The following is a 25,313-nucleotide window of genomic DNA, read 5'->3' as shown; positions in this document are numbered from 1 at the left end:
TAAGCTTATAGATTTAATAAGAAACATTATTTGATTATGCGCAGTGAGCTTTTTTATTAGGTGAATTTATAGTTTTTTGCCTTGTCACATCTGGTTTTGCCTAACCTTAACAACCTGGTTTCATGTTTTGAGCTAAAACTGTGCAAAATGCGCAAATGTTCTTTTTATTTACGCTCCATTTGTCCCAGCTACCTGTTGCTTTTCACAGATTAAAGTAGATAAAGGATACAGATCCAGTGACACCCAATGTATTTATTATATATATTTGTTGGTGGCGTCTTTATGAACTTCTAAAAGTTGTATTCACTTGCAACCGCATCTTACCGCATTTTATTTTGGATTTCTGTTCTGTGTGATCAGTTATATGGTTTTGTTTGTGTTTCTTAAACAGAATCGCACTCTGTTAGATGTTTTGCTTTACAGTGTTACACTAATTTAATAGTCTATACGTTTGTTTTCAACTTTTCCACCTGATGCAAGTGTGCGCAATTACCCAAAACTCACTGTTTGGAAAGGTGAGTCCCAGTTTTCAAGGACTTTTTTTATATGTAGGATTTCAGTGCATATTTAGTGACATCATCAAGCTACGTGCTTAAAACTACAACGATCTGCTTCCACGGTACGTTTTAATCATCAACATAAACTGTCTGTGCGCTCAGACGCGGCGTAAATTATAAGATCCGAGCGCACTGCAGCAAACACGCACTATATGTTGACTTTTCCAGGATTAAATTGCTTCCTTTGCATTGTGATTTTCGTCACGCCATTAAACGTAACCTTTCATGGTCCGTGTTTATTTTTAGATGTGACCTGATGCAAGCTGCGTCAAGTGTCACTGGTAAAGTGCAAGCCTCCAAACTCGGTATATGCATGAATGTTTTAGGTGTTCTTTAATATAACGATAAAACGCTCTGCTCTTTAAATCATGCAGTGCACCTTTCACGGACCAGGTCTGTTGTGGATTTCCAGATGTTTATGCGCACTAAGCTAGAACTCGCGATATGCGCAAATTACGCAGTTCTCCATTCCCTCTCCACGAGTCTGATCCGTGTGAATCTATCCAGATCCTTCTATAAGGTTTGCATCTTGTTTTAGAAATGATGTATAAGATGTCTGTAACCACTGGTTGATTTGGGTTAGTGTTCGTGCATATCCACTCAGTCCAAACGCACAAATAATCCTTCATTCATCGATCTTGGATTGTGTTTTTAAGTCTCCAGAGGTCCTTGCATGCAGGTTGAGTCTTAGAGATGCGTGGTATCCATGTTTGGGTTGGAAGAGAAGGGTGTGATTGGAGGTGTTGGTGGTGGTGGTGGTGTGTGTAAAGGAGGTAGTGGTAGTGGTGCTGTCCTCTGTCCCTTCACTTGATAGGAATGAATCACTGAATTCTAAGGGACAGCTACAAAGGGCACACAAACAAACATGTTATAGAGACTGCACATCTTTTCACCCAGGAGAAATACGTGCACATTACATAACTAAATAAAAGACGAAAATGCAATAATCAAGCAATGCCAGACATGAATGAATAGTATTACATATAAGAATAATACACGCATTGCTAAGAAATAAGCTTTCATTAGAATAATACTCGTGCGTATTACAGTATATGAGTGTACTTACGACAGGCCCGCACGGCAACAGGAGATCATATGTGATGATAAAAGCGTTATGTGTTATACAAACACTTCAACACGACCCCACCTTCCTTTCTGTAATGTTACTTACATTTAAAAATATTCGAATATCTGCTCAGCTTCCACCTCCAGCATCCTCCGCTAGACCTAGGTGAGAATGTAAATCCCAGGTTTGCCCAAAAAATCCGGTCTGATTTGGGTATCCAGAGGCGGCACGACGCACGCAGCTGAACATGCCATCCTTCTAACGCGTCGGGTCTCTGCCACACCAGATAAGGATGATGCCACTTTAGGGCTCGCCGTTTCTCAGTTAATTCAACAGGATCTTCGCGCATCACCTGCACATCAGCACCGCTTCCCTCCTAAAAGCACACGCACACGCACATAGAGCCCGAGCATCGCAGGGTGCGAGCGTGCATGCACGCCTACAGAACGCGAACAGAGACTCGGAGCGGCCGAAGCTGGATAGCAGAGCAGGACTTAGGATCATTGAGAAGTTGAATAATTGCGGTACATTAGCGGGGGTGAAGTGAATGCAGCGCGCATCTGTCGCCGCTCGCTCTCATCCGTTGACCACGGCGTTCTCCCGTTATTACCGAGCAGCCGGACAGCCTTACAGAACGCGATCATCCCCCAGCGGCCAGTGCGCCTTACTTCACCCTACCCCTCTCTCTCTCCCGGTTGCAGCACTATTTAATTCATTCATTCATTCCTTGTCTGTTTTACTACCACTTTATCCTGGCCAGGGTCGCGGTAGGTCTGATTCAGTGGCGTAACTACACGACATGAACTCAACCAACCACCTCACTGCCCCCCCATTAAGAGAGAGAGCGAATAAAATTATATATATACTATATATATACAATAAAACTATATATATATACATATATACAGTGTATCACAAAAGTGAGTACACCCCTCACATTTCTGCAAATATTTCATTATATCTTTTCATGGGACAACACTATAGACATGAAACTTGGATATAACTTAGAGTAGTCAGTGTACAGCTTGTATAGCAGTGTAGATTTACTGTCTTCTGAAAATAACTCAACACACAGCCATTAATGTCTAAATAGCTGGCAACATAAGTGAGTACACCCCACAGTGAACATGTCCAAATTGTGCCCAAATGTGTCGTTGTCCCTCCCTGGTGTCATGTGTCAAGGTCCCAGGTGTAAATGGGGAGCAGGACTGTTAAATTTGGTGTTTTGGGTACAATTCTCTCATACTGGCCACTGGATATTCAACATGGCACCTCATGGCAAAGAACTCTCTGAGGATGTGAGAAATAGAATTGTTGCTCTCCACAAAGATGGCCTGGGCTATAAGAAGATTGCTAACACCCTGAAACTGAGCTACAGCATGGTGGCCAAGGTCATACAGCGGTTTTCCAGGACAGGTTCCACTCGGAACAGGCTTCGCCAGGGTCGACCAAAGAAGTTGAGTCCACGTGTTCGGCGTCATATCCAGAGGTTGGCTTTAAAAAATAGACACATGAGTGCTGCCAGCATTGCTGCAGAGGTTGAAGACGTGGGAGGTCAGCCTGTCAGTGCTCAGACCATACGCCGCACACTGCATCAACTCGGTCTGCATGGTCGTCATCCCAGAAGGAAGCTGACGCACAAGAAAGCCCGCAAACAGTTTGCTGAAGACAAGCAGTCCAAGAACATGGATTACTGGAATGCCCTGTGGTCTGATGAGACCAAGATAAACTTGTTTGGCTCAGATGGTGTCCAGCATGTGTGGTGGCGCCCTGGTGAGAAGTACCAAGACAACTGTATCTTGCCTACAGTCAAGCATGGTGGTGGTAGCATCATGGTCTTGGGCTGCATGAGTGTTGCTGGCACTGGGGAGCTGCAGTTCATTGAGGGAAACATGAATTCCAACATGTACTGTGACATTCTGAAACAGAGCATGATCCCCTCCCTTCGAAAACTGGGCCTCATGGCAGTTTTCCAACAGGATAACGACCCCAAACACAACCTCCAAGATGACAACTGCCTTGCTGAGGAAGCTGAAGGTAAAGGTGATGGACTAAACCCAATTGAGCACCTGTGGCGCATCCTCAAGTGGAAGGTGGAGGAGTTCAAGGTGTCTAACATCCACCAGCTCTGTGATGTCATCATGGAGGAGTGGAAGAGGATTCCAGTAGCAACCTGTGCAGCTCTGGTGAATTCCATGCCCAGTAGGGTTAAGGCAGTGCTGGATAATAATGGTGGTCACACAAAATATTGACACTTTGGGCACAATTTGGCCATGTTCACTGTGGGGTGTACTCACTTATGTTGCCAGCTATTTAGACATTAATGGCTGTGTGTTGAGTTCTTTTCAGAAGACAGTAAATCTACACTGCTATACAAGCTGTACACTGACTACTCTAAGTTATATCCAAGTTTCATGTCTATAGTGTTGTCCCATGAAAAGATATAATGAAATATTTGCAGAAATGTGAGGGGTGTACTCACTTTTGTGATACACTGTATATATATATATATATATATATATATATATATATATATATATACAGTGTATCACAAAAGTGAGTACACCCCTCACATTTCTGCAAATATTTAATTATATCTTTTCATGGGACAACACTATAGACATGAAACTTGGATATAACTTAGAGTAGTCAGTGTACAACTTGTATAGCAGTGTAGATTTACTGTCTTCTGAAAATAACTCAACACACAGCCATTAATGTCTAAATGGCTGGCAACATAAGTGAGTACACCCCACAGTGAACATGTCCAAATTGTGCCCAAAGTGTCAATATTTTGTGTGACCACCATTATTATCCAGCACTGCCTTAACCCTCCTGGGCATGGAATTCACCAGAGCTGCACAGGTTGCTACTGGAATCCTCTTCCACTCCTCCATGATGACATCACGGAGCTGGTGGATGTTAGACACCTTGAACTCCTCCACCTTCCACTTGAGGATGCGCCACAGGTGCTCAATTGGGTTTAGTCCATCACCTTTACCTTCAGCTTCCTCAGCAAGGCAGTTGTCATCTTGGAGGTTGTGTTTGGGGTCGTTATCCTGTTGGAAAACTGCCATGAGGCCCAGTTTTCGAAGGGAGGGGATCATGCTCTGTTTCAGAATGTCACAGTACATGTTGGAATTCATGTTTCCCTCAATGAACCGCAGCTCACCAGTGCCAGCAACACTCATGCAGCCTAAGACCATGATGCTACCACCACCATGCTTGACTGTAGGCAAGATACAGTTGTCTTGGTACTTCTCACCAGGGCGCCGCCACACATGCTGGACACCATCTGAGCCAAACAAGTTTATCTTGGTCTCGTCAGACCACAGGGCATTCCAGTAATCCATGTTCTTGGACTGCTTGTCTTCAGCAAACTGTTTGCGGGCTTTCTTGTGCGGCCAGCTTCCTTCTGGGATGACGACCATGCAGACCGAGTTGATGCAGTGTGCGGCGTATGGTCTGAGCACTGACAGGCTGACCTCCCACGTCTTCAACCTCTGCAGCAATGCTGGCAGCACTCATGTGTCTATTTTTTAAAGCCAACCTCTGGATATGACGCCGAACACGTGGACTCAACTTCTTTGGTCGACCCTGGCGAAGCCTGTTCCGAGTGGAACCTGTCCTGGAAAACCGCTGTATGACCTTGGCCACCATGCTGTAGCTCAGTTTCAGGGTGTTAGCAATCTTCTTATAGCCCAGGCCATCTTTGTGGAGAGCAACAATTCTATTTCTCACATCCTCAGAGAGTTCTTTGCCATGAGGTGCCATGTTGAATATCCAGTGGCCAGTATGAGAGAATTGTACCCAAAACACCAAATTTAACAGCCCTGCTCCCCATTTACACCTGGGACCTTGACACATGACACCAGGGAGGGACAACGACACATTTGGGCACAATTTGGACATGTTCACTGTGGGGTGTACTCACTTATGTTGCCAGCTATTTAGACATTAATGGCTGTGTGTTGAGTTATTTTCAGAAGACAGTAAATCTACACTGCTATACAAGCTGTACACTGACTACTCTAAGTTATATCCAAGTTTCATGTCTATAGTGTTGTCCCATGAAAAGATATAATGAAATATTTGCAGAAATGTGAGGGGTGTACTCACTTTTGTGATACACTGTATATATAGAGAGAGAGAGAGAGAGAGAGAGAGAGAGAGAGAGAGAGAGAGAGAGAATGAAACTATACATACATATATATAATAAAACTAAATATATACTGAATATATACAATAAAACTAAATATATACTGAATATATACAATAAAACTATATATATATATATATAGAGAGAGAGAGATAGAGAATGAAACTATACATACATATATATATATATATATATATATATATACAGTATAATAAAACTAAATATATACTGAATATATACAATAAAACTATATATATATATATATATAGAGAGAGAGAGAGATAGAGAATGAAACTATACATACATATATATATATATATATATATATATATATACAGTATAATAAAACTAAATATATACTGAATATATACAATAAAACTATATATATATATATATATATATAGAGAGAGAGAGATAGAGAATGAAACTATACATACATATATATATATATATATATATATATATATATATATATATATATATATATACAGTATAATAAAACTAAATATATACTGAATATATACAATAAAACTATATATATATATATATATATATATATGAAATTTGTTGAGGGGGCCCAAAAATTTTTTTGCACTGGGGCCCATGAGCTCCTAGTTACAACAGATACAACAGATATTAGCTCGGCCTTTACATCCTTCATATATCTGGAGAGATTAATATGGTACTAGTGGACTGGTGACCCATCCAGATTGACTCCAGGTATTTCTGCCTCCTACCCATTCTTGCCCCCCAGATCAGTAAAGGATGCTCAAAGGCTAATTACTGAAGAAAGTTGCTAGACAAACAACACTAACATGGTAATGACATGTGTTGACTGGTATGAGTCTATCAGGTACAGCAGTGTTGTTGGGATTTTTAAATACTGTTTAAACCTACAGGCCTTTTCATTGAGAACACAAACCCTATTAGAACTGGTGTGTTAGCACACAATGTGTGTTCGTCTTCCTCTAGTCTTTTATCTGCAGAAAACTTCAATAATTAATACATGGAATTCCAGATAGGTGTTACTAATAAAGTCTACAATGAGTGTCTATGATCTCTGGATCAGGACAAATTAAAAAATGCAAGCTGCTTTCTCACTGCACCCACTGCATTAGCCGGCTGTGTACGCGAGCGAATGATGAAATCTCAGTCAACACCAGCAGCTCATTTAAGCTACAAATCAAGGTGTAATATTAAAAGCATTTTATAGCCCTGCTCCAGCGAGAGTTTGTTTATTTATCAGCTACTTGTCTTGTGCTAAATAGGGTTTGCAGCACATTGCGCTTTTTCAAATTGGGTGTTGTGAGCTGGTGAAAATAAATAAGTGAAATATTACCCTTTTTAGAGTAGAACAGATTAGCAATTTATACAGTGTATGTACAGTCGGCTTGTTTTCTAGCCCTGGCTTAGTGTTTTATCTATTGATTTTAGCTGTAATCAGCTAGTCTGATTGTGATCGGTACACCGTGTGTAGTAAAACACTAAAACCAGTATTCCAATAACTGACATTACAACAACTGAGTTAAGTGGTGTTATTGTGTTAGTATCATTGCAATGAGAAGAACTGTCCACGACCCAAGCATCATCTGGTTGGTGGGAGTCCTATGTGGGTCTCTTTAGTCCGACAAAGTGTACAGACCAACAGAAATGCTGCAGTTACAATAATATACACACAATGTTCATCTGTATGGAAGGGTTCTGTAAGAGCATTTGCATGTTATAATGTATAATTCTGTATTCAGCCACATTATTTTATGTAAAAGCTTAGCTCAAATAATTTCACTTCATCCTGCATTTCAGTATTTCCTTCAGTCTTTTTGGCTACCAAATAAGAAAATATTCCTGTGACGTGCTGAGGTGGACTGATGAGGACATTAGGACTGAGCACAGATGTCACTGGCACATCTAACGGGCAGTCGTATTACAGAGGAGATGAAGACAGATTGGTCTCTTTTGCCTTTTATGACTTGTGTAATTATAGTCATTTATGTAGCCGTCACATGGTTTTCAATCATTGTACATTTCATAAATATTCAAACATGCTGCTGTTTTCTTCTAAATGTACTGTGTTAAAATAGTGTACATGTGTAACAGTGCAGTAACTGATCATTACTGTATACAGTCTTTAGCTTGGCTCCGTATTATTACAAGTACAGTGCAATGTTGCAATACAGTGCAATACAACGACACGCCTGCAATACAGTAGTTTATAAAGTCATTTAACAATACAGTAATGTAGCAGCTATTATACAGTAATAATACCTTCTTCTAGGAGCGTTTTCTATGCACAAGACTTTTAATATAGTTCTAGAAAACATATACAAAGAAATACCTCAAGAAAAACATTTATTTTTGTGAAAACCATTACACAAGAACTGGAACTGACACCAGTTTCCATACTGGTTACTAGTTTGCTTCTCACTTTCCTAATATGGTGAATTTCCAGTTTTTGTTTCCACTTAACATGGAAGTTAATTATATCTGTTGCTAGTTACCCTTGTCTATTTTTTCCTTCTATCAAGCTGTGTACACACATTTTGTCGATCTTTCCTGCATGTTGCTATTTCTCTACACTGTAATTTCTATAACGACTAAAATTGTGTATGTATTTATATTACTGTATTATTTTAAGTAAGCTCTAAACTCTAAAACTCAAAAATGTACTTTATACCACACAGTAGTACATCATTTAATCATGTAGACGAGAAGTTCCCTGTAGATTCCATGAATTTGAACTCTTTCTTAGTGTATTTAATGATTAAACTACTTTGGCTTAATTAAAAAATCTTTAAACTTAGCCTGGAGGAACTTTTAGAAGTGCACTAGATGATGTGAATTTTTCACTGCTATGTATTTAATTATTGATTTCAATTTTCTTTAGGTACAAGTGCTGATTTGTAGGCAAATTGGGTTCTGAAATAAAATGGTCTTTTTATAATTCTGAAACTGGTGTGAAAAATGGCTAACAGGAAGAATCTTGGGGAGGAGGTTCTGACTGAACGTACAATCAATATTAATTCACACGTTCAATGATTCAATCGTTTAAAACATGAAAACTCCTGAAAATTTGCGCCAAGAGTGTACAATCCCAAACTCATCTATACCTGTCTTAATCACCCTTCAGTTTAAAACCCAACGAGGCAGGACATTTCCAGCACTGAACTGCTTATGTGATAATGTCATCTCTATTTGATAAGAAACATAAGCAGCTGCTTAGTGGCCACAGCCGTCAGGGAGTCCCTTAACTAATGTCGAGTTATTACTGTACAGATATCAGGGTCCATTTATTTGTCATATTTTAAAAATTGTCTGTACATTTGGAGAATAAAAAAAGTGGAAAAGAAAAAAGATGATGGCAAAAAACATCTTATCTCATATTCATTTACTTATTGTAAACATCATTAGTATTAATTTATTTGCACAAGGCCAGTTGTGGTCTCTTAGCTGACTGTACTGTAACTATCCTGAGAGAAGGCTGGAGGCAAATGCCACTAAACAGGTACAAAATTAACGTTAACCAGGTGTTTACACATTGAGCTACAGTATGTAAGTAAGACATCCTTTCTTATTATTGAGCTTTTGTGTTTCAGCTACATATACGACTTGGCTCGATGTGGAGTAGCTTCATTGGCCTGCACAAAACCCGGACCTCAATATCGTTAATCCTCTTTAGGATGTGTTAGAACATTACATGTGAGCCAGGTCTTCTCATTCAACATCCATCCCTGAACCCACAAGTACACACTGAGGAGGAACAAATTTCCACAGACACACTCAAAAAAGTGAAGGCTGAGTCCATAGTAATGCCTATGGATATAACATGGGGTTTCCAACAAGCTGGTCTTATGATTCAGCTAATGTAGATTTAGTCTAGTCTCTGAGCCATCAAAGATCTCGAGTCAGACTTAATTATCAGTTATGTTCTTAATGATGTTCTATATTTTACAGAACGTAATGGGGTATCCAGCTGTGCTGTCCAGTGGGAGGTTTGACCTTGCAGCCTGGATGAGCTGAGTTTTTTTTTTTTAGCAGGATAAGATTTAGACTACACACTAAATGCCAAGGCTATGGGGCTTTGGGGATTAGATTCCACCTCCACAATGGAGAGACGCCTGCCATTGGATAGGCACAAGCATTTTCTGAACTGAGGTGGGCGTTTGGTCTGGCAGGAGGGTATAAGTATGATGCCCAATGGAGACTGAACACAGAAGACAGCAGGAATCCTCAACAGGTAAGACAAACGTTCAGGATGCCTGTTAAACTCTTATGGAGTGTTATTTACTTTAGCTTGCTTGCTTTATCTCATAGTTTTAGGTGATGTGTAAACTATACTTGTTTTCTGATGTCCAGGTGATGATGCGTGGAGTCACCAGGGTGATGCTGTTGCCACTGCTGGTGTGGGCAGTGTCAGAATGCAAGACTTGCTGTCACCTTACAGACATCACCATCATTGTGGAGAGCGAGGAGTGCAATAGTTGCATTACCATCAACACCACGGCCTGTGCAGGCCTCTGTCAGACCCAGGTACAGTGCACACTTCAGCACAGGTGCAGCGCACCACTGAAAATATTTATAAGAAATGTGCTGGTTATATGCAAATTTTATTTCAATTATCCTCAAAGTTGATGTTAGAAGCAGGAAAAATGAGCAAGCGTGAGGATCTGAGCGAGTTTGACCAGGGCCAAATCGTGATGGCTAGACGACTGGGTCAGAACATCTTCAAAACTGCAGCTCTTGTGGGGTGTTCCCGGTCTGCAGTGGTCAGTATCTATCAAAAGTGGTCCAAGGAAGGAAAAGTGGTAAACCGGCGACAGGGTCATTGATGTACGTGGGGAGCGAAGGCTGGCCCATGTGGTCCGATCCAAAAGACGAGCTACTGTAGCTCAAATTGCTGAAGAAGTTCATGCTGGTTCTGATAGAAAGGTGTCAGAATACACAGTGCAGTGCAGTTTGGGATATTAGGAAGGTGGTCATAATGTTATGCCTTATCTGTGTATATTTAATTCTATTGAATAAATGACTTGCTTCTTACTTTACGTTTGGTGAAGACCCTTTTCTGTTAAAGCATGACATAAAATCTGACTGTTACCCCATTAAACACCTTGATAAATTGAAATGCTGACTGCCAGCCAGGACTTCTTGTGCAACATCGCTGCCTGACTTTACAAACGGGCACAAATGTTTACAGACGCACTCCAAAATCTTTTAGTAAGCTCTCCCAGATGAGTGAAGGCTGTTTAATGCATTTTAATTTGGAATGAGATGTCCACTAATGTAATACATTTTTATAAATATATATAACAAATAATAATAATATAATTAATAAGGTTTGGTCTTTTTTCAGGAGAGGGCCTACCGCAGCCCCATGGTGCCGTACTTCCAGAATACCTGTAACTACAGGGAGTGGACCTATGAGACCATCCAGCTGCCGAGCTGCCCGCCGGGGGTTGATTCATCGTACACTTACCCCGTGGCTCTGAGCTGTGAATGCAGCCAGTGTAACTCAGACATCACAGACTGTGGAGCTTTCAGCATGCAGCCAAGCAGCTGCCACACCCATGCCCACTACTAACCCCACAAAACGACTTAACCCCAAGTCTTTAAACGAATCAGGACTTTATACCTTAGAGCAATTACTTTTCAGTATGTAACTTGTAATTTGGACAATTGTTTGTACCAACAGGTAACTAGTGCCCTATTGTTAGTATCCATGCTCTATGATGAATACATTGACTGAATAATGCTATTTTTATCAGTTTATCTACAAATAATGTACTGCAGCTTTAAAAAGGGAGATTTTGCTTTAATCCTTTTAGCTGCAAACTTGAATAAAATTCTAAAAACATTCTGCATGTCAGTTCGTCCACAACGTGCCTGTTTGTCAGAGCAGACACGATGCACTGTCGTCTAGCATCACCTACTCTTGTAAGCACTGTTTTATTAAAGCGGCTCATACAGCATTAACATCTTCTGTTTATTTCTGTTATCACTCCAGCTGCTGTCAGTCTATACTGGTATACACACACACACATACACAAACCAATTTCCTGCGTGAAAGATCTGTGCATGTGTTTACCACAGCTTATAATTATGCAATTCCTCTCTGCACTCAGTTTTGTTTTGCTCCCATTTGTAACTAATCAAATGAATCCACATGAATTTTAAACTGTTTGTGATTGGGATGAATGAGCGGTTCAAATAAACGCAATTACCGACACCACGTAGTAGAAAACCCTTTAATTACACAGTTCAAAAAGAACAAAAATAACACATGCTGTTATAATATTGCATATTATTGTGTACAGTTAATTTCATGCCTGCTGTGGTGCTTGCCATGCAGCATGGGCTGCTGAATAATCCATTTTATCCACATCTAATTTAATAAAGGAAGTGTAAATATCAATACACATTTAGAGAATATTATCATGTTTAACCAACTCTGTTAATACTAACTCACAGTAACTCACAGTAGTAGTCTTTTATGAGGAACTACTAACAAAATGCTTTATTTTGGGGGGCAGCACCGTGGGTAGCACTGTCACCTCAATGTAAAATGGGCCTGGGTTTGATTCCCTAGCCAAGGTTTCTCTGTGTCCGTGTGGTTTACCTCCCACAAGTCCAAAGACTTATGGACTGGCGACCTGTCCCAGGTGTTTCCAGCCTTTCACCCAATGAATCAGAGCCACTGTAACCCTGACCAGGATAAAGCGGGGGTTAAACAAATGAAAGAAGGGTGAAAATCTAAACTACTACAACACATAAATAACATTTAATTAACCACACTTGCAACACATCATAGCAGTTTGTTATAGATTTAGGTTTATTCCAGACTACATTTCCCAGACTGCCTTGAGTTGCTTTGTTTATTCTTTAGAAAACAGCAAAGTTTAGCCATGGATGCTGTACGATGCAGTGTTAATAGAATTTTTGAGGCACATTTGCATGTTCTACATTAAGAAACATAAATTAAGGTTAGACTGCAGTAGTATTTATCAGTCTAAAGTGATGTGTTTGTAACACTTGATTTATTATAACTATGTAAACTATCTACGGTTTATCTAAACAGGGTTAAACATAGCACCACCGTGCTTCAGTCTGCTGCTGGTTTAGGATGTTGGTTCTGTTTTATTCGAAGGTTGCTTATATTGCTTTTTTAACAGCAATTTACTGTCAGTTTGTTTCTATTTTATTCAGTAACAGACAGGATGGGATCCAGACTGGCACACTGGTGAGGAGGTGGCACTTAAGCTGTCCATGCTACCACATTTTGCGGATGTGCAGCAGAAGTAAGTATAAATCACATAGACTGTAAAGAAATCGGTAAATAATGTCAGTCGCAGAAACGGCTCGGTGGGTAGCACTGTTGCCTCACAGCAAGAAGGTCCTGAGTTCGATCCCCAGGTGGGACGCAGGTGGGGCGGTCCGGGTCCTTTCTGTGTGGAGTTTGCATGTTCTCCCCGTGTCTGCGTGGATTTACTCCTGGTGCTCCGGTTTCCTCCCACAGTCCAAAGACATGCAAGTGAGGTAAATTAGAGACACTAAATTGTCCATGACTGTGTTTGATATAACCTTGTGTGAACTGATGAACCTTGTGTAATGAGTAACTACCGTTCCTGTCATGAATGTAACCTAAGTGTAAAACATGACGTTAAAATCCTAATAAACAAACAGTCGCAGAAACGAAGCCACATGCGTCAGTTCCCCATTCAATTATGTCAGTACTTTTACTTGTTCTGCATTGACAAAACTATTTATTATGGCATAAACACAAGACTTCAGATTTCAGGCAGAACCTGGATGCAATAGATGTTTCGGATTCCTCTTCTTTATCTTTTTATCCAGAGGGCCATAAATGTATTGTTCAGGTTTGCTCTGTTATTTGTTTGATCAGTTATGACGTGTGTGGGTGTGGGTGGGTGTGGGTGTGGCTGGGGGTGGGGGTGGGGGTGGGGGGGGCGCGCCTTGCAGCAGTTAAAAGGCTTCTTAAGGCACATACTAATCATGATTGATTTTTGGGAGCACAAAGCCAAGACAGCCTGCCTAAAACTGCAGCAGTGAATATACTCATTTTGTTACTAATCATATTTTATGTTTTATTGTTTAAACAGCAGAAACACGACAGAAGAAAACAATCTAAAAAAACAATGTAAGCAACGTAGCTTTGGTGCAAACCTACTAATTGTACATTAATTAATACGTCTTACACACGAACACGTCGACGTTTCCATTCGCTAACTTGCAAACTTGTTTCGGATGATCTCGCCCCCCTCCACCTCCACCTGCTCATACAGCCACTTTCTGTCACGTCGGCACTCGACGCCACACTTGCGAGAGTCGCAGTCGGGGCAGGGGTAGAAGCAGCCCATGCAGTCCACGTCAAGGCAGTCGCACAGGTCCTGGCCGCAGGAAACCAGAAGGCCTTGGCTGTCGTACACTTTACTTTTAGCTGGAATGCACTGTCTGGAAAGAGAGACGACACATAATACATCATATTAACTCATTTTTAAGCTGCAGCCCCCAGTGGCTCAAGGAAGTACTAAGACTTGTCTTGGTCAATCATTAATGCCCCATTGTAATCTGAATAATGACTTTTTCTTGCACATACTTTTTGTGAATATTGTTGTGTATGTTCTTTTAGCTGTAACTCCACTTGTAAACTCCAGATGTTCTATTTAGCAGAACAAAACCCTGGCACAGGTGAGTGAAGAATCCAGTATCCGGACCTTTTTTGAAAATGCTTTATTATTTCTTATTTTTATAATGCATCAGACACTCCAGAGTAAACGAGAAGAAAGCTTAAGGTTAAGAGGATCTCAGTTTGTAACCTCTTTACTCTAACACCCAGTAGAAAGTACTAAACATCAGTCCTTTCATTAGGTAAGTCAAAAATATTTAAAATAACATTGATATGATGCCGAAGATACCTCTGTTATTAGGCTGGGTGGAGCACAAGCTGCACAAAATACAGAACCACTGTCTTAAGACGTTATATACCTTTTAACCAAACACATTTACATTTGTCTCTTAAACTGGGGAGGGAAAAATCTGCTACCTGTCACTGGATGAGAGTTTTGCACCTCCGCGTTTCTTGAACCCTTCATTCACTGTTCTGCCCTGTAAAAAGCACACTTAGTATTATTTTTATTTCATATTTAATTCAGAAAACGATCTGCTTTTATTTTGTAATGCATAAGTATCAGTGTAAGCAAACAACCTCTGGTTCAGGGTTCCAGTAATGATGGGTGTATCTTACCTTTTGGCCACTATCTCTTGGGGTTTGTCTCCTCTCTTTTGAGAATTGGTTAGTCTCAAAAGAATTGTTCTCTTTCGCCACTAGTCCTCCACGATTCTTTCGTAGTTCAATCTGAAAGAAAATAGTTCTTTCTGCTTATATTTAGGTGCATGCAAAGATTCGTCTATACATTTCTTTGTTTGCTTTTGTTGTCCTGGTGCCTATTCAGACATCTGTTCTGTCATCTGTTGCAACAAGTTTTGTGTTTTTAAATAATTTTGTAAATAGAAGCTTTTTAAGGTGTTTATATGAGTGTTTTATCATAAATTTACCATCAGAAATATAGACATGCACTGGCTTTCTGTAGGTGAAGTTACCCACCTTTGTGCTATCTCCTCCCTCTTTGGCAGCTTGTGTGAATATAGTGGGCACAGCATCTTCTCTCAGGAACTGTTTGCCGTTATAATCACGAAAGCAGTCGGGCAGAAAGTGTTCTGAACATAGGCAGGAGTTCGTGGTCGGGGCAAAGTTCTTCCGACCGAGGCTTCGTACCCACTGCTCGGCTAACTGAGGCTTGCTGATGGGAAATCTGCCAAAAAAGAGAGGATGGGTAAGCATTGTTAATACCTCTGTCTCATGGGCTGCATTGATTGATAATCTGCCTGATTAAATGTAATTGGAAGTTGATCATATACAAGCTTTAACAAGTGTTTGATGTATCTGTACAATGAAACTCAAGTCTAGTCAGTGTTTGTAACTTGAAATGTGTGGGAAAAGCTTTATTTGTAGTAATTGTAGTTCTTGTTTATATTTTACTTTTAACAAATTAGTGAAAACTCTGTGGTCATCCACTATATATAGATTATAAATATGAGATGATACTGAAGTTAAATTCTTAGTAGTTAGAGAATACAAAAGACAAGTGTGCTACTATAAGACAGCTAAAATTCTAAGTAAAAAAGTACTCATTTCCAGATGTTTCAAATGTCTGAAATTGCAGGAGCTGTAATGATCCTTCCAGCTGCTTAAACCACACTGTTATGTATAATGAAATACCTGTGATTTAGTGGCTGTGATTTTTGGGGTATTTCCTCCAATAACTTGGAGAACCTATAAGTTACGGCTCAAACAAATAAAACGCTTATATTCAATTTCACACAATGTAGCTCAGTGTCCACATGTGAGGATCAAGTTTTGTATCCAGAAGTGCTCTCAGAGACTTTGCTCTGGACTTTTCATATACTAAAGACGAAGACTCGGTGCAGATGTATTTGCAAATGCAGATGTGCCAGTTGTGTTTTTGTTTTCGTCACACTTTTCAATGAGGGCTTCTTGTAAATCTACTTTAATTAAAGCGTAGATTTTATGAATTGAGGGCATTTTAGAATGTCTTCTTAATACTGAAATTATTTCTAATAGTAATTGCACATAAAAAAGTGGCAGATATGTAATTTAAACACTAATAGTAGATTTCCCTCCTTTTCCACTCCAACTTAAACACATTATAACATCTGATGTCATTGTTATATTATATATAATACTGTATACTCTTATTGTAGTTACTACACACAATTATGTAAGGGTGTAAATTAAAATATAGTATTTTTATCAATTGGAAACCAGTTGATGTAGGGGAGGGGTGTGATTCTGTCTGGATAAATCCAGTGTTACATGTTTACATAATACAACACAGGATCAGGTGCTGAGTACCAAAAAGCTCCACACTCACTACCTAAGCGCAGCACACTTAGTAATAATAATATAGTACATTCGCCCTTTCTAGTGCACTACGTGTACAACAAATAGCGATTTAGAACACAGCCTGTCCTGTTCTTCTGAACACCGTTAACGCGTCATATCTTAAAACTTGACAAAATGCACACAAAATGATTAAGTAGAATAATGTTTATTCGCATAAACAAGCCTCACCTGTAAAAACGAATTTCTGACCCTTTGACAAATCGGTTCGTACATCCGAGAGCCGAGCAAGCAATAGGCATTGTGTCAAAGATCCGGGGGGAGATGTTCACAAGAGCTAAATTAAATTATAAAAAGCTTCAGTTCACATGAACATCTAATAAGATTATAGATAAATAAACACAGTGGAGCAGCATGTACCTCTGCTTTTAGAAACAAACCCCCTTCTTCTTTTTCATGTGTGTTTACATGGGGCTGGAAAACCAGAATGTGGGTTATTGTCGCCACCTGCTGTACTGGAGTGAATGGAGCACCAAAATAAGACAGACAGACAGACAGACAGACAGACAGACAGACAGACAGACAGACAGACAGATAGATAGATAGATAGATAGATAGATAGACAGGCAGACAGACAGACAGACAGACAGACAGAAAGAAATGAATAACTGGTAACTGTAAACTGTAATGATAATAATGCCAACACCAGTAATAAAAATAATACTAATCAAAATAACAATAAATAAGTTGAGCCGTTTCCGAGCTATTTTGTGTTCATTCTTTTAAATCGATTGCCTTTTAATATTAATTTATAATGATGGGATGGAAAATGGGAATTAAAAAAACTTTTAATTTGTTTAGTTTACCATGTGCACCAATGTATAATGATTTGCATAATAATTTTATTGTTTGAAATTTCTAGCATCCTAATATTTTTGGATGGTAAAATTATTTATTTAAAAGCTAAAAACATATATACAATACATTATTGCTAATAGAATTTTTTTTTTATCTATTTTAGCCTTTAGTCTTTAAGTGGCGACTTTTATTTTGAAATGAGTTACAGGGCACTTGAACTAAAAACGTGTGGATGTTTACACATGTGAATGAGTTTCATTCTATTTGTTTTATGTTTTAATGGCAAGATCAGAGCAAAACAAATAACAATCTGTAATTCTGAACAATGGAGCGTTTTGATGAGGATTTAGTTGAAGCTTTGAGAGATGTAGTTAAAGCTGGTAACTGGCAGTGTGTCGGAGAGACCAGCACATTTAAATCACCCTGCACCAAGTAAGCACCTCATTCATGCACCCAAATCTAACCAGAGCAGATTATAAATGACCGACTTGCTATCTTAAAGCTGATTATTGTGTTTAAGGTTGTACTCAGATGATGGGGAACACATAGTTCTGATACAGACAGATGACCGTCGCTTCTGGGCGATGGATTCATCCTGTCCACATGAAGGTGTGTTTAATACTTTTATATCCACCAGCACAAAGAAACCAAAATTAATACATGACACAGGTAGATGTATCACCTTCAATAAAAAAATGACAATGTTATGGTTGAATTACATTATTTCTGTTGGGAGCATCTCATATCCTAACAATACAGTGACCCCTAAAGTGGACACAGTTTAAATGTGTTTGCACTTCACTGCATTAGAAAACATGTCAAATCAAGTGGCATTTATTTTTAAAGAAAAGATACCACATGTACACTTTCCAAGCAAAACATTTCCCAAAAACTTATGTTTAGTAATGTTAATGAATAAATATATTCATTAAGAAATGACAAAATCGAAAGTTAAAGTTATTCCATAGTTAATATGTAGAATGACACTTTGGGATCTGTATAAAACTCACTCTCACTCACTGTCTTAACCGCTTATCCAGTTAGGGTCACGGAGAAGTGCTGGAGCCTATCCCAGCTTTTTAATGGGCGCAAGGCACACAGTAACACCATGGGCGGGGCGCCAGTCCATTGCAGGGCAGACACACACACACACACAGACACACACACATTCACCTATAGGGCAATTCAGTGTCTCCAATTAACCTGACTGCATGTTTTTGGACTGTGGGAGGAAACCGACATAGACACGGGGAGAACATGCAAACTCCACACAGAAACGACCTGGACCGCCCCGCCTAGGGATCGAACCCAGGATCCTTCTTGCTGTGAGGCGACAGTGCTACCCCCCGAGCCACCGTGCCACCCCCTGTATAAAACTGAAAGTAGATAATAACATAAATCCAGTATGAATGACTTTGATACCAAAGTAATTGCAAAAATGAATGTACAGGCAAACCCAGACCGAGAACCTGCAGACTGGTCAGGATAAATGTGACTAAAATCAAGAAAACAGGCAAGGAACATCAGCAAGAACTACACAAATGATTTCAAACTGGGTATTCTCTTTCAGGATGTTTTGGTAGAGGGCACAAGTCATGGAGTAATCAATTATGACGTATTGGCTAGGTGCTGAGTCTTCATCGTTACACTGTTTGACTGTTGTTATGACATTCTTATCTAAAGTGATATTTAGCATGTTGGTACCGTTTCTAATTAAACTCAATTGTTATATGTATTGGCAGGTGGACCACTTGAACAGGGAGACATTGAGGACCTGGGAGATGGCAGACTGGCATTGATATGCCCATGGCACGATTTTGATTTCAACCTCGAGACCGGTGCCTCGTCCTCTGGACTGCAGGTTGGTCATGATGTCTGGTGTAAATGTGTACATACATGGTTTACAGTCCACTATATAAATGCTACATGCAGTAGCTCAGCAGCTAAGGTTCTAGACTATTGATCCGAAGGTTGCCAGTTCAGGCCCCATCACCCTTAAGTTGCTACTGCTGAGCCCCTGAGCAAGGCCCTTAAATGCTCCAACTGTATTCAGTTATAATTGTAAGTCGCTTTGGATAAATGCATCTGTTAAATGGCACAAATGTAACTGTAGACCCTAGATCTTCACTCAGTCTTACTACCTGCCTTCTTGTTTTCCTACTGCTTTGTTAAACCAATGAATCAACAAGCTTATAATTAGAATACAAAACATCACTAAGATTTATATCAAGAAAACTTTATACTTTATTTAATGAACAATTTAATTAATGCAGTGAATGTGGCTGTAATGTAAAACGGTAAGTTAAGCACTAAAATAAACTTAACAAAGATGCAGTCTGTATTTTGTACCATTGTTTTGATTAAATTCTGTATTTTCTGTTTTGTATCCTGTTAAACTGTACACAGAATCAGGTGTATGATGTCAGAGTAATGGATGGAAAGATATTTATAAATACTCAGAGTGCCTTGTCTCTCTATCCAGTCCCAGTGACAAAACCAGCAAAACCCAAAACCCAAGGTGAGTAATTATACAAGCAAAAGGGGTTGTAAAAAAGTCTTAAATCTCAAATGTTACACAGTTTCTTCTGTGTTTGAAACTTCTTCTAGATGCCCTGTTACCGCTGGAAGCAAAATTAGAATCATCAGAAAATACCCTCTGCTTTTGGGCTGTAAAAATCCTCCGTACTCCAGACCCACAAGAAAAGGTAATAATAAGATTTATTGTTAAATAATTTATAAAAACTGACACTTCAATATTATAATTAGTATAATTAAAAATGTATTATATGTTACTGATTCTCTGTTTGCAAATCAGGTGGCTTTGACTGTGCAAGTGCAAGGTTGGTGGGACACCGGGAAAATCGGTGAGATCGGAGAGCGTGCTCCACCGGATCAGCCGAGTCGGATCGATAGTCTGGCGGTGGTGGATCCGGGAAAAATAAAACGTGGCAAAGGAGGCACACAGGTATGCACACTACCATCTTTGCATTGCGCCCAGTTTAGGAGCCTTTATGTGAATCAGAATAGACAATTATACATGAGTAATAACTACTATATAGTTATTCTAGCCTCACTGACACGTATTGTACATTTTTAGGCTGCTTTGATATAAATCAGTGTTATAATTCAGGGACTGATATCAGTAAACAGTCTAAAAATGAATTGAAGGACCTGATTTACCTCATGCTGACTAATAAATGATCCAAACTTACTAAATGCTACAAACAAAACTCATTTTCATTCATTTTCATCTTGGCTAGATTAGTTTTGGCTTTGGCACTGCCACAGAACACTTGGTGTAGGGTGGGACTACAATCTACACAGAGTGGCTATTCATCGCAGGGCAACACACGCTCACACGATTACTCACTCATTTTACCCAGGGGCAGTTGGGAAAACAAACTGTAGGAAACTTGTACAGACACAATGTAAACATAGCAAAGGACCCATAATGCCGTTTCATTCCAGCTGGGCCAATGTCACACCGTTAAAGAAAACCGTTTTAACTTCAGAACGTTCAAGATTTGGTGGGGTGTATTACTGGTGGGGTTGTATTTCATTAACCATAAAATTAAAATGTACTTTTCTTGTCTAATTATTAAACATTGCTATCAAATTATAGGGAAAAACGATTATTTTGGCCATACAGAACAGACCCACTTTCTCAGGTATTATATAAGTATTCACACCCAGCTATGAGTTATTGCACAGTAAGATTTTGCTTCTCTTATCCCCTGTAATGAATAGACCAGAAGATAGAAATACATTAATAACTCAGAAGTTTTACTTTCCTGTCTGTAGGCAAGTAGAATTGCTTTGCTTCATTCTCTGGCCAACATAGAGCAGTGGGCTATCGACCTCTCCTGGGATATAATAGCTCGATTCTCTACAGTCAAGCTTAGCTCCGCAGACTCGCTACCACGCCAGTTCTTCACTGACTTTGTTAAAGTAGCTGGAGACGAAGCCAAGGTTGGTATTCTGAGCATTAATAACTTCTATCTGTTATATGATTGTGTAATAACCTGATATGTTTTTATGTCACAGCATTATGATTTACTTGAGAAAAGGATTAAAGAGCTTGGCAGCTCGTTTGGTGCTCTCCCAGTACATAATGGTGAGTACGTTAAAGTCATGATTGGGGTTTGTATAACCGGGATTGGAAGTGAGACTTGCGCTCTGTATTCTGTTTCTGCAGGTTTGTGGCAGTCAGCTGCAGAGACGGCTCATGATCTTCTGGCTCGACTGGCTATCGTCCACATGGTCCATGAAGCTAGGTGCATTACAAAACAAAAGCGGACGATTTCATTACAGGAAACTTACAACTGTTGCTGAATACCGTCCAAGCACTTTAGGGTTGAGGGCCTTGCTCAAGGGTCCAAGAATGGCAACTTATGAATCAGATCAATAGTAGAAAGGAAGCTGCCACTATCTGTCCTGTTCCAGAATTACATTTCCTATTAACTTTATATTGAGATTTGAGACTGAGATGTAATATTGACCTTATATGATAAGAAACACTACGCAATATTTCTGCCTAATTTTCTACAACTGACTTACAATATAATAAGCTCCAGTTTCCTCGTGAACAGCAGTTATTATTGTAGTGTGCACTACACACCAACCCGATTTCTCCTGTAGCCATTTAGTATGTACTACCTATTGACGAATCGCAGGTCCAGTGATTATAAAAGACGTTTAAAAATTTTATTCATTATGTAAACATCTGCTTTAGCATTATATAAATTGCACCTAGTTTATTATAAAAGACATTGATTGATTGGGAACATGTTTAATAAAATGTTTAACACCACCTTAATAACAAACACTATATACAACCCTGTTAATATAGCTAGTTCAATAATCTTTTAACTGCCAGATAACTTATTTTCAGTTACAAGGACGAGAAAGTAAGAGTTTCAGGACGACCTGAAAACAGCAGGAACAACAGTTCTATAGTAAACATTAATTGTTGTATTGTGCTATTGTATTGTTTTTTAGGGGTTTAGACGTGCACCCTCAGACACTGTCCCGCTTTGCTGCACAGAGTGACACAGACTCGGTAAAGATCCTGGAAGTGATTTATGCTGACGAGATAACCCACGTGTCTGCAGGGCTCCGCTGGTTCACCTACATCTGCTCCGAGGAGGAACGGGTAAAGCTGAGAAAATCCTTTCCAAAACATGGGGTCTTGTTGCTGACATGTTTTTAGTGTATGATTTATGAAATCTTTAAATGTAAATAGAAGGTACATGAGAGCTGATAACATCGAGGCTGTCTGCGTACGTGTGCACGTGGCAAGTTTATTTGTCTTATAAAGGTTTTGAATACAAAAATTAGTGCCAAATGTGCCAGGTTTTAATTCACTCAGCTTGCCTATAAATAAATCACTCAGTAAAAAGCTCTTAGTCTGTGGCATTTTGTCTCCCTAGGATTGCTTGGCGACGTTCCATTCCTTGGTGAAGTTGCACTTTAAAGGGTATTTGAAGCCCCCGTTTAACACAGAAGGGAGAAAGACGGCAGGGATGACTGAGGAGGTACCTGTGATTTATCTGTATATTTTACTTTAGTAATCAAGTACCAGTACATGAGCACGCACTTAAAAACCCTATTCATAACTAATCTGACTTTATGTTGGTTAAGTACACTAAATGCCACTTTTATTTCGTTTCCTGTCCAGAGTGTATTTTTACTTTACGCTCAGTATTTCCGGCTGACGTCGGGCCAATTTGGACCCTAAACCAAATAAAGCAGTGACTGAAATAAATGAATCAATAAATAAATCTACATGTTCCCTTTTCTGTCCTCAGTGGTATGTTCCACTTGTGAAACCCTCCAGCTGACCGAAGATCTCCTCTAACATTAAAGCTGAAACTGCTGAAAGCTGAAAAGCAGTGACCCTCACTCCAGTAAACACTTACACGTCCACTATTCTCATTTCAGTCAACCTGAAACCCTACAGTAAACCTACGCATTACCAGTTACTAGTAATTATTTAAAGATCATGTTTTGGTCAAATGTTTGATCTGTCTGTGTCAGGGGTGAAAGAAATGTAAACGAGATGTAACGTAATTGACGTGTTTTTGTATATTCCTAGTCTAATCCACTAGACCATTTTTACAAAGATCTTTTGCAATTAAGTTTAATCCTCAGCTGTGCTATCGACTAGCCGGACGACCACACAGGCACAATCGGTTGTGTCTAAGGGAGAGTGTGTGGGTACTCATGCTTCAAATTTGGCCTCTGATGGCTCTGATGGTTGAAGCGTCTGTGAGAGAGTCACAGAATGTAGTGTGTGACTCTTCATACACCGTACTGCTCTCTGTGAGACACACTTTCTGTCGGGTGTAAAGAGGCGGTCGGTAAGGTGGCATGTGATAGTCTGTGGCTCTTCTCGGTCAGGGTGGGGGTCTGCATCAGTAAAGGAAGTTACTGTTGGAAATTGGACAATTCCAAACATGGGTACAATTGTGAATCACGTGGAAAAGGTAGAAAATAGAATAAAATGAGAATTTTATTAACTAAATGTGTTTAACTCACCAGTCACGTACACTCGAACGTTTTTGATTTGCCGCCTCTTATCTTGATCTAGATATATTTACCCACTTCAGTTCACTTATGGATTTCCAAGAAGTGCTTTTGGCTAGAAATTTCCCCATTAGACATTATTATTATAAACTGTTTTCTAATAAATGCTGTGATACTAAAATGTTTTGATGGTTTGTTTTGTGAAATAATCGTGGTTGGTTTATGTAACGATCATGTACTAGACTTGTAATGAAACGATTGTACTGATAGGGGGCGCTGGTGACATGTGTAAACTGGTACTGCACAGGAGGGTTGAACTGAGCAGGGTTTTCTGTTTTCTGATGACTGATATTTAAATATGTTTTAGTTATGTGTTCAGCTGAGTTTAATTGTTTATTTTACAGATATATTCCAGACTTTAAATCTTATGAGCGAAAGAAGGAAAAAAAAGATTAAACACAAAAACAAATCAAGTTAAAGCTCACGGCCACTGAAGGATTGCTCACTGAAACAAAATGTACTTACAACTTTATCTTCCAACACATTTTACTTTCAATTTATTACTAATGTAGTTTCATGTTATTTAACTAAGTTTTTCTTTTGTTTAAACATTTAAAAGGCAGTTTGGGCTGTAAAAGAACAGTAATGTTTTTATGTTAAATGTTTAGTTGTAAAGGAATTCAAATAGAAATTAAATTAAACTCAATTTATTCTTTTCAGTTTGTTTTAGGATATACCATGTACACCATACATGGCAATATATCATCTAATTGTATTTAACTTCATGAAAATTTTAATTTCTTTTTGCACCTTACCCGGGCAGCACGGTGGCTCAGTGGGTAGCACTGTCGCGGCACAGCAGGAAGGTCCTGGGTTCGATCCCCAGGTGGAGTTTGCGTGTTCTCCTTGAACTCCGGGAACTCCGGTTTTCGTCCCACAGTCCAAAGACGTGCAAATGAGGTGAATTGGAGATACAAAATTGTCCTTGACTGTGTTCGATATTAACCTTGTGAACTGATTAATCTTGTGTAAGATCAAACCCCAGCTCATTGAAGTTTGATGCTTTCTTTGAATCCCACCAATGATTTACTTTAAGTTTTAAATCTGGGGACTGAGAAGGTCACTCCAAGATATTTTAGGACTGATTCCTTAACCAAGCTTTGACTGACTTGAGATCACTGTCCTGTTGGAAAGTCCAATTATCACCAAGGATTC

At 39.4% G+C, this 25,313-nt stretch overlaps 3 protein-coding genes across 4 annotated transcripts in view; 2 read left to right on the top strand and 1 right to left on the bottom strand.

The window, feature by feature from the left end:
* The window catches only part of fshb (follicle stimulating hormone subunit beta), a 97,469-nt gene extending 85,729 nt beyond the window's left edge, over positions 1–11,740 (top strand). The window contains exons 5-7 of the mRNA XM_062989954.1: positions 9,815–10,016; positions 10,136–10,309; positions 11,130–11,740. Of these exons, the coding sequence (XP_062846024.1) occupies positions 10,139–10,309; positions 11,130–11,357 (399 nt within the window). The 5' untranslated portion in view covers positions 9,815–10,016; positions 10,136–10,138 and the 3' untranslated portion in view covers positions 11,358–11,740. The remainder of the gene's footprint in view (positions 1–9,814; positions 10,017–10,135; positions 10,310–11,129) is intronic.
* Positions 11,741–13,867: 2,127 nt separating this feature from the next.
* On the bottom strand, positions 13,868–17,191 carry arl14ep (ADP-ribosylation factor-like 14 effector protein). 2 transcript variants are annotated; one of them, XM_062989906.1, is made up of 6 exons: positions 17,136–17,191; positions 16,947–17,052; positions 15,399–15,606; positions 15,039–15,149; positions 14,838–14,899; positions 13,868–14,245 (listed from the first exon to the last, which is right to left on the bottom strand). In XM_062989906.1, exons 2-6 carry the CDS (start codon positions 17,015–17,017, stop codon positions 14,017–14,019), a joined length of 681 nt encoding a protein of 226 aa, XP_062845976.1. In that variant the 5' UTR covers positions 17,018–17,052; positions 17,136–17,191; the 3' UTR covers positions 13,868–14,016. The 2 variants fall into 2 exon arrangements, with proteins under 2 accessions (XP_062845976.1, XP_062845975.1); XM_062989905.1 differs by having other exon boundaries at positions 16,947–17,159.
* On the top strand, positions 15,540–24,728 carry si:ch73-314g15.3 (uncharacterized protein LOC368688 homolog). The gene is made up of 13 exons (XM_062989904.1): positions 15,540–15,627; positions 17,861–18,005; positions 18,094–18,182; positions 19,316–19,434; positions 19,980–20,091; positions 20,181–20,278; positions 20,389–20,538; positions 21,375–21,542; positions 21,618–21,687; positions 21,769–21,847; positions 22,572–22,725; positions 23,003–23,107; positions 23,381–24,728. The coding sequence occupies exons 2-13, from the start codon at positions 17,899–17,901 to the stop codon at positions 23,411–23,413; spliced, it is 1,284 nt and encodes a 427-aa protein (XP_062845974.1). The 5' UTR covers positions 15,540–15,627; positions 17,861–17,898; the 3' UTR covers positions 23,414–24,728.
* Positions 24,729–25,313: the final 585 nt, after the last annotated feature.

Source organism: Trichomycterus rosablanca, chromosome 27 (genome assembly GCF_030014385.1).
Source record: "Trichomycterus rosablanca isolate fTriRos1 chromosome 27, fTriRos1.hap1, whole genome shotgun sequence".
NCBI lineage: Eukaryota > Metazoa > Chordata > Actinopteri > Siluriformes > Trichomycteridae > Trichomycterus > Trichomycterus rosablanca.
The sequence above is the reverse complement of the archived record's forward strand: the minus strand, read 5'-3'. Positions and strand labels throughout refer to the sequence as shown.

Coding starts and splice junctions, on each gene's coding strand:
- arl14ep (XM_062989906.1), bottom strand. CDS start 17,017: ATGCCTATTGCTTGCTCGGCTCTCGGATGTACGAACCGATTTGTCAAA. Junction 15,150..15,398: donor AGGGAGGAGATAGCACAAAG/GTGGGTAACTTC, acceptor ATTTTCTTTCAG/ATTGAACTACGAAAGAATCG. Junction 14,900..15,038: donor CAAGAGATAGTGGCCAAAAG/GTAAGATACACC, acceptor TGCTTTTTACAG/GGCAGAACAGTGAATGAAGG.
- si:ch73-314g15.3 (XM_062989904.1), top strand. CDS start 17,899: ATGGAGCGTTTTGATGAGGATTTAGTTGAAGCTTTGAGAGATGTAGTT. Junction 19,435..19,979: donor CCTCGTCCTCTGGACTGCAG/GTTGGTCATGAT, acceptor AACTGTACACAG/AATCAGGTGTATGATGTCAG. Junction 21,848..22,571: donor CACATGGTCCATGAAGCTAG/GTGCATTACAAA, acceptor ATTGTTTTTTAG/GGGTTTAGACGTGCACCCTC.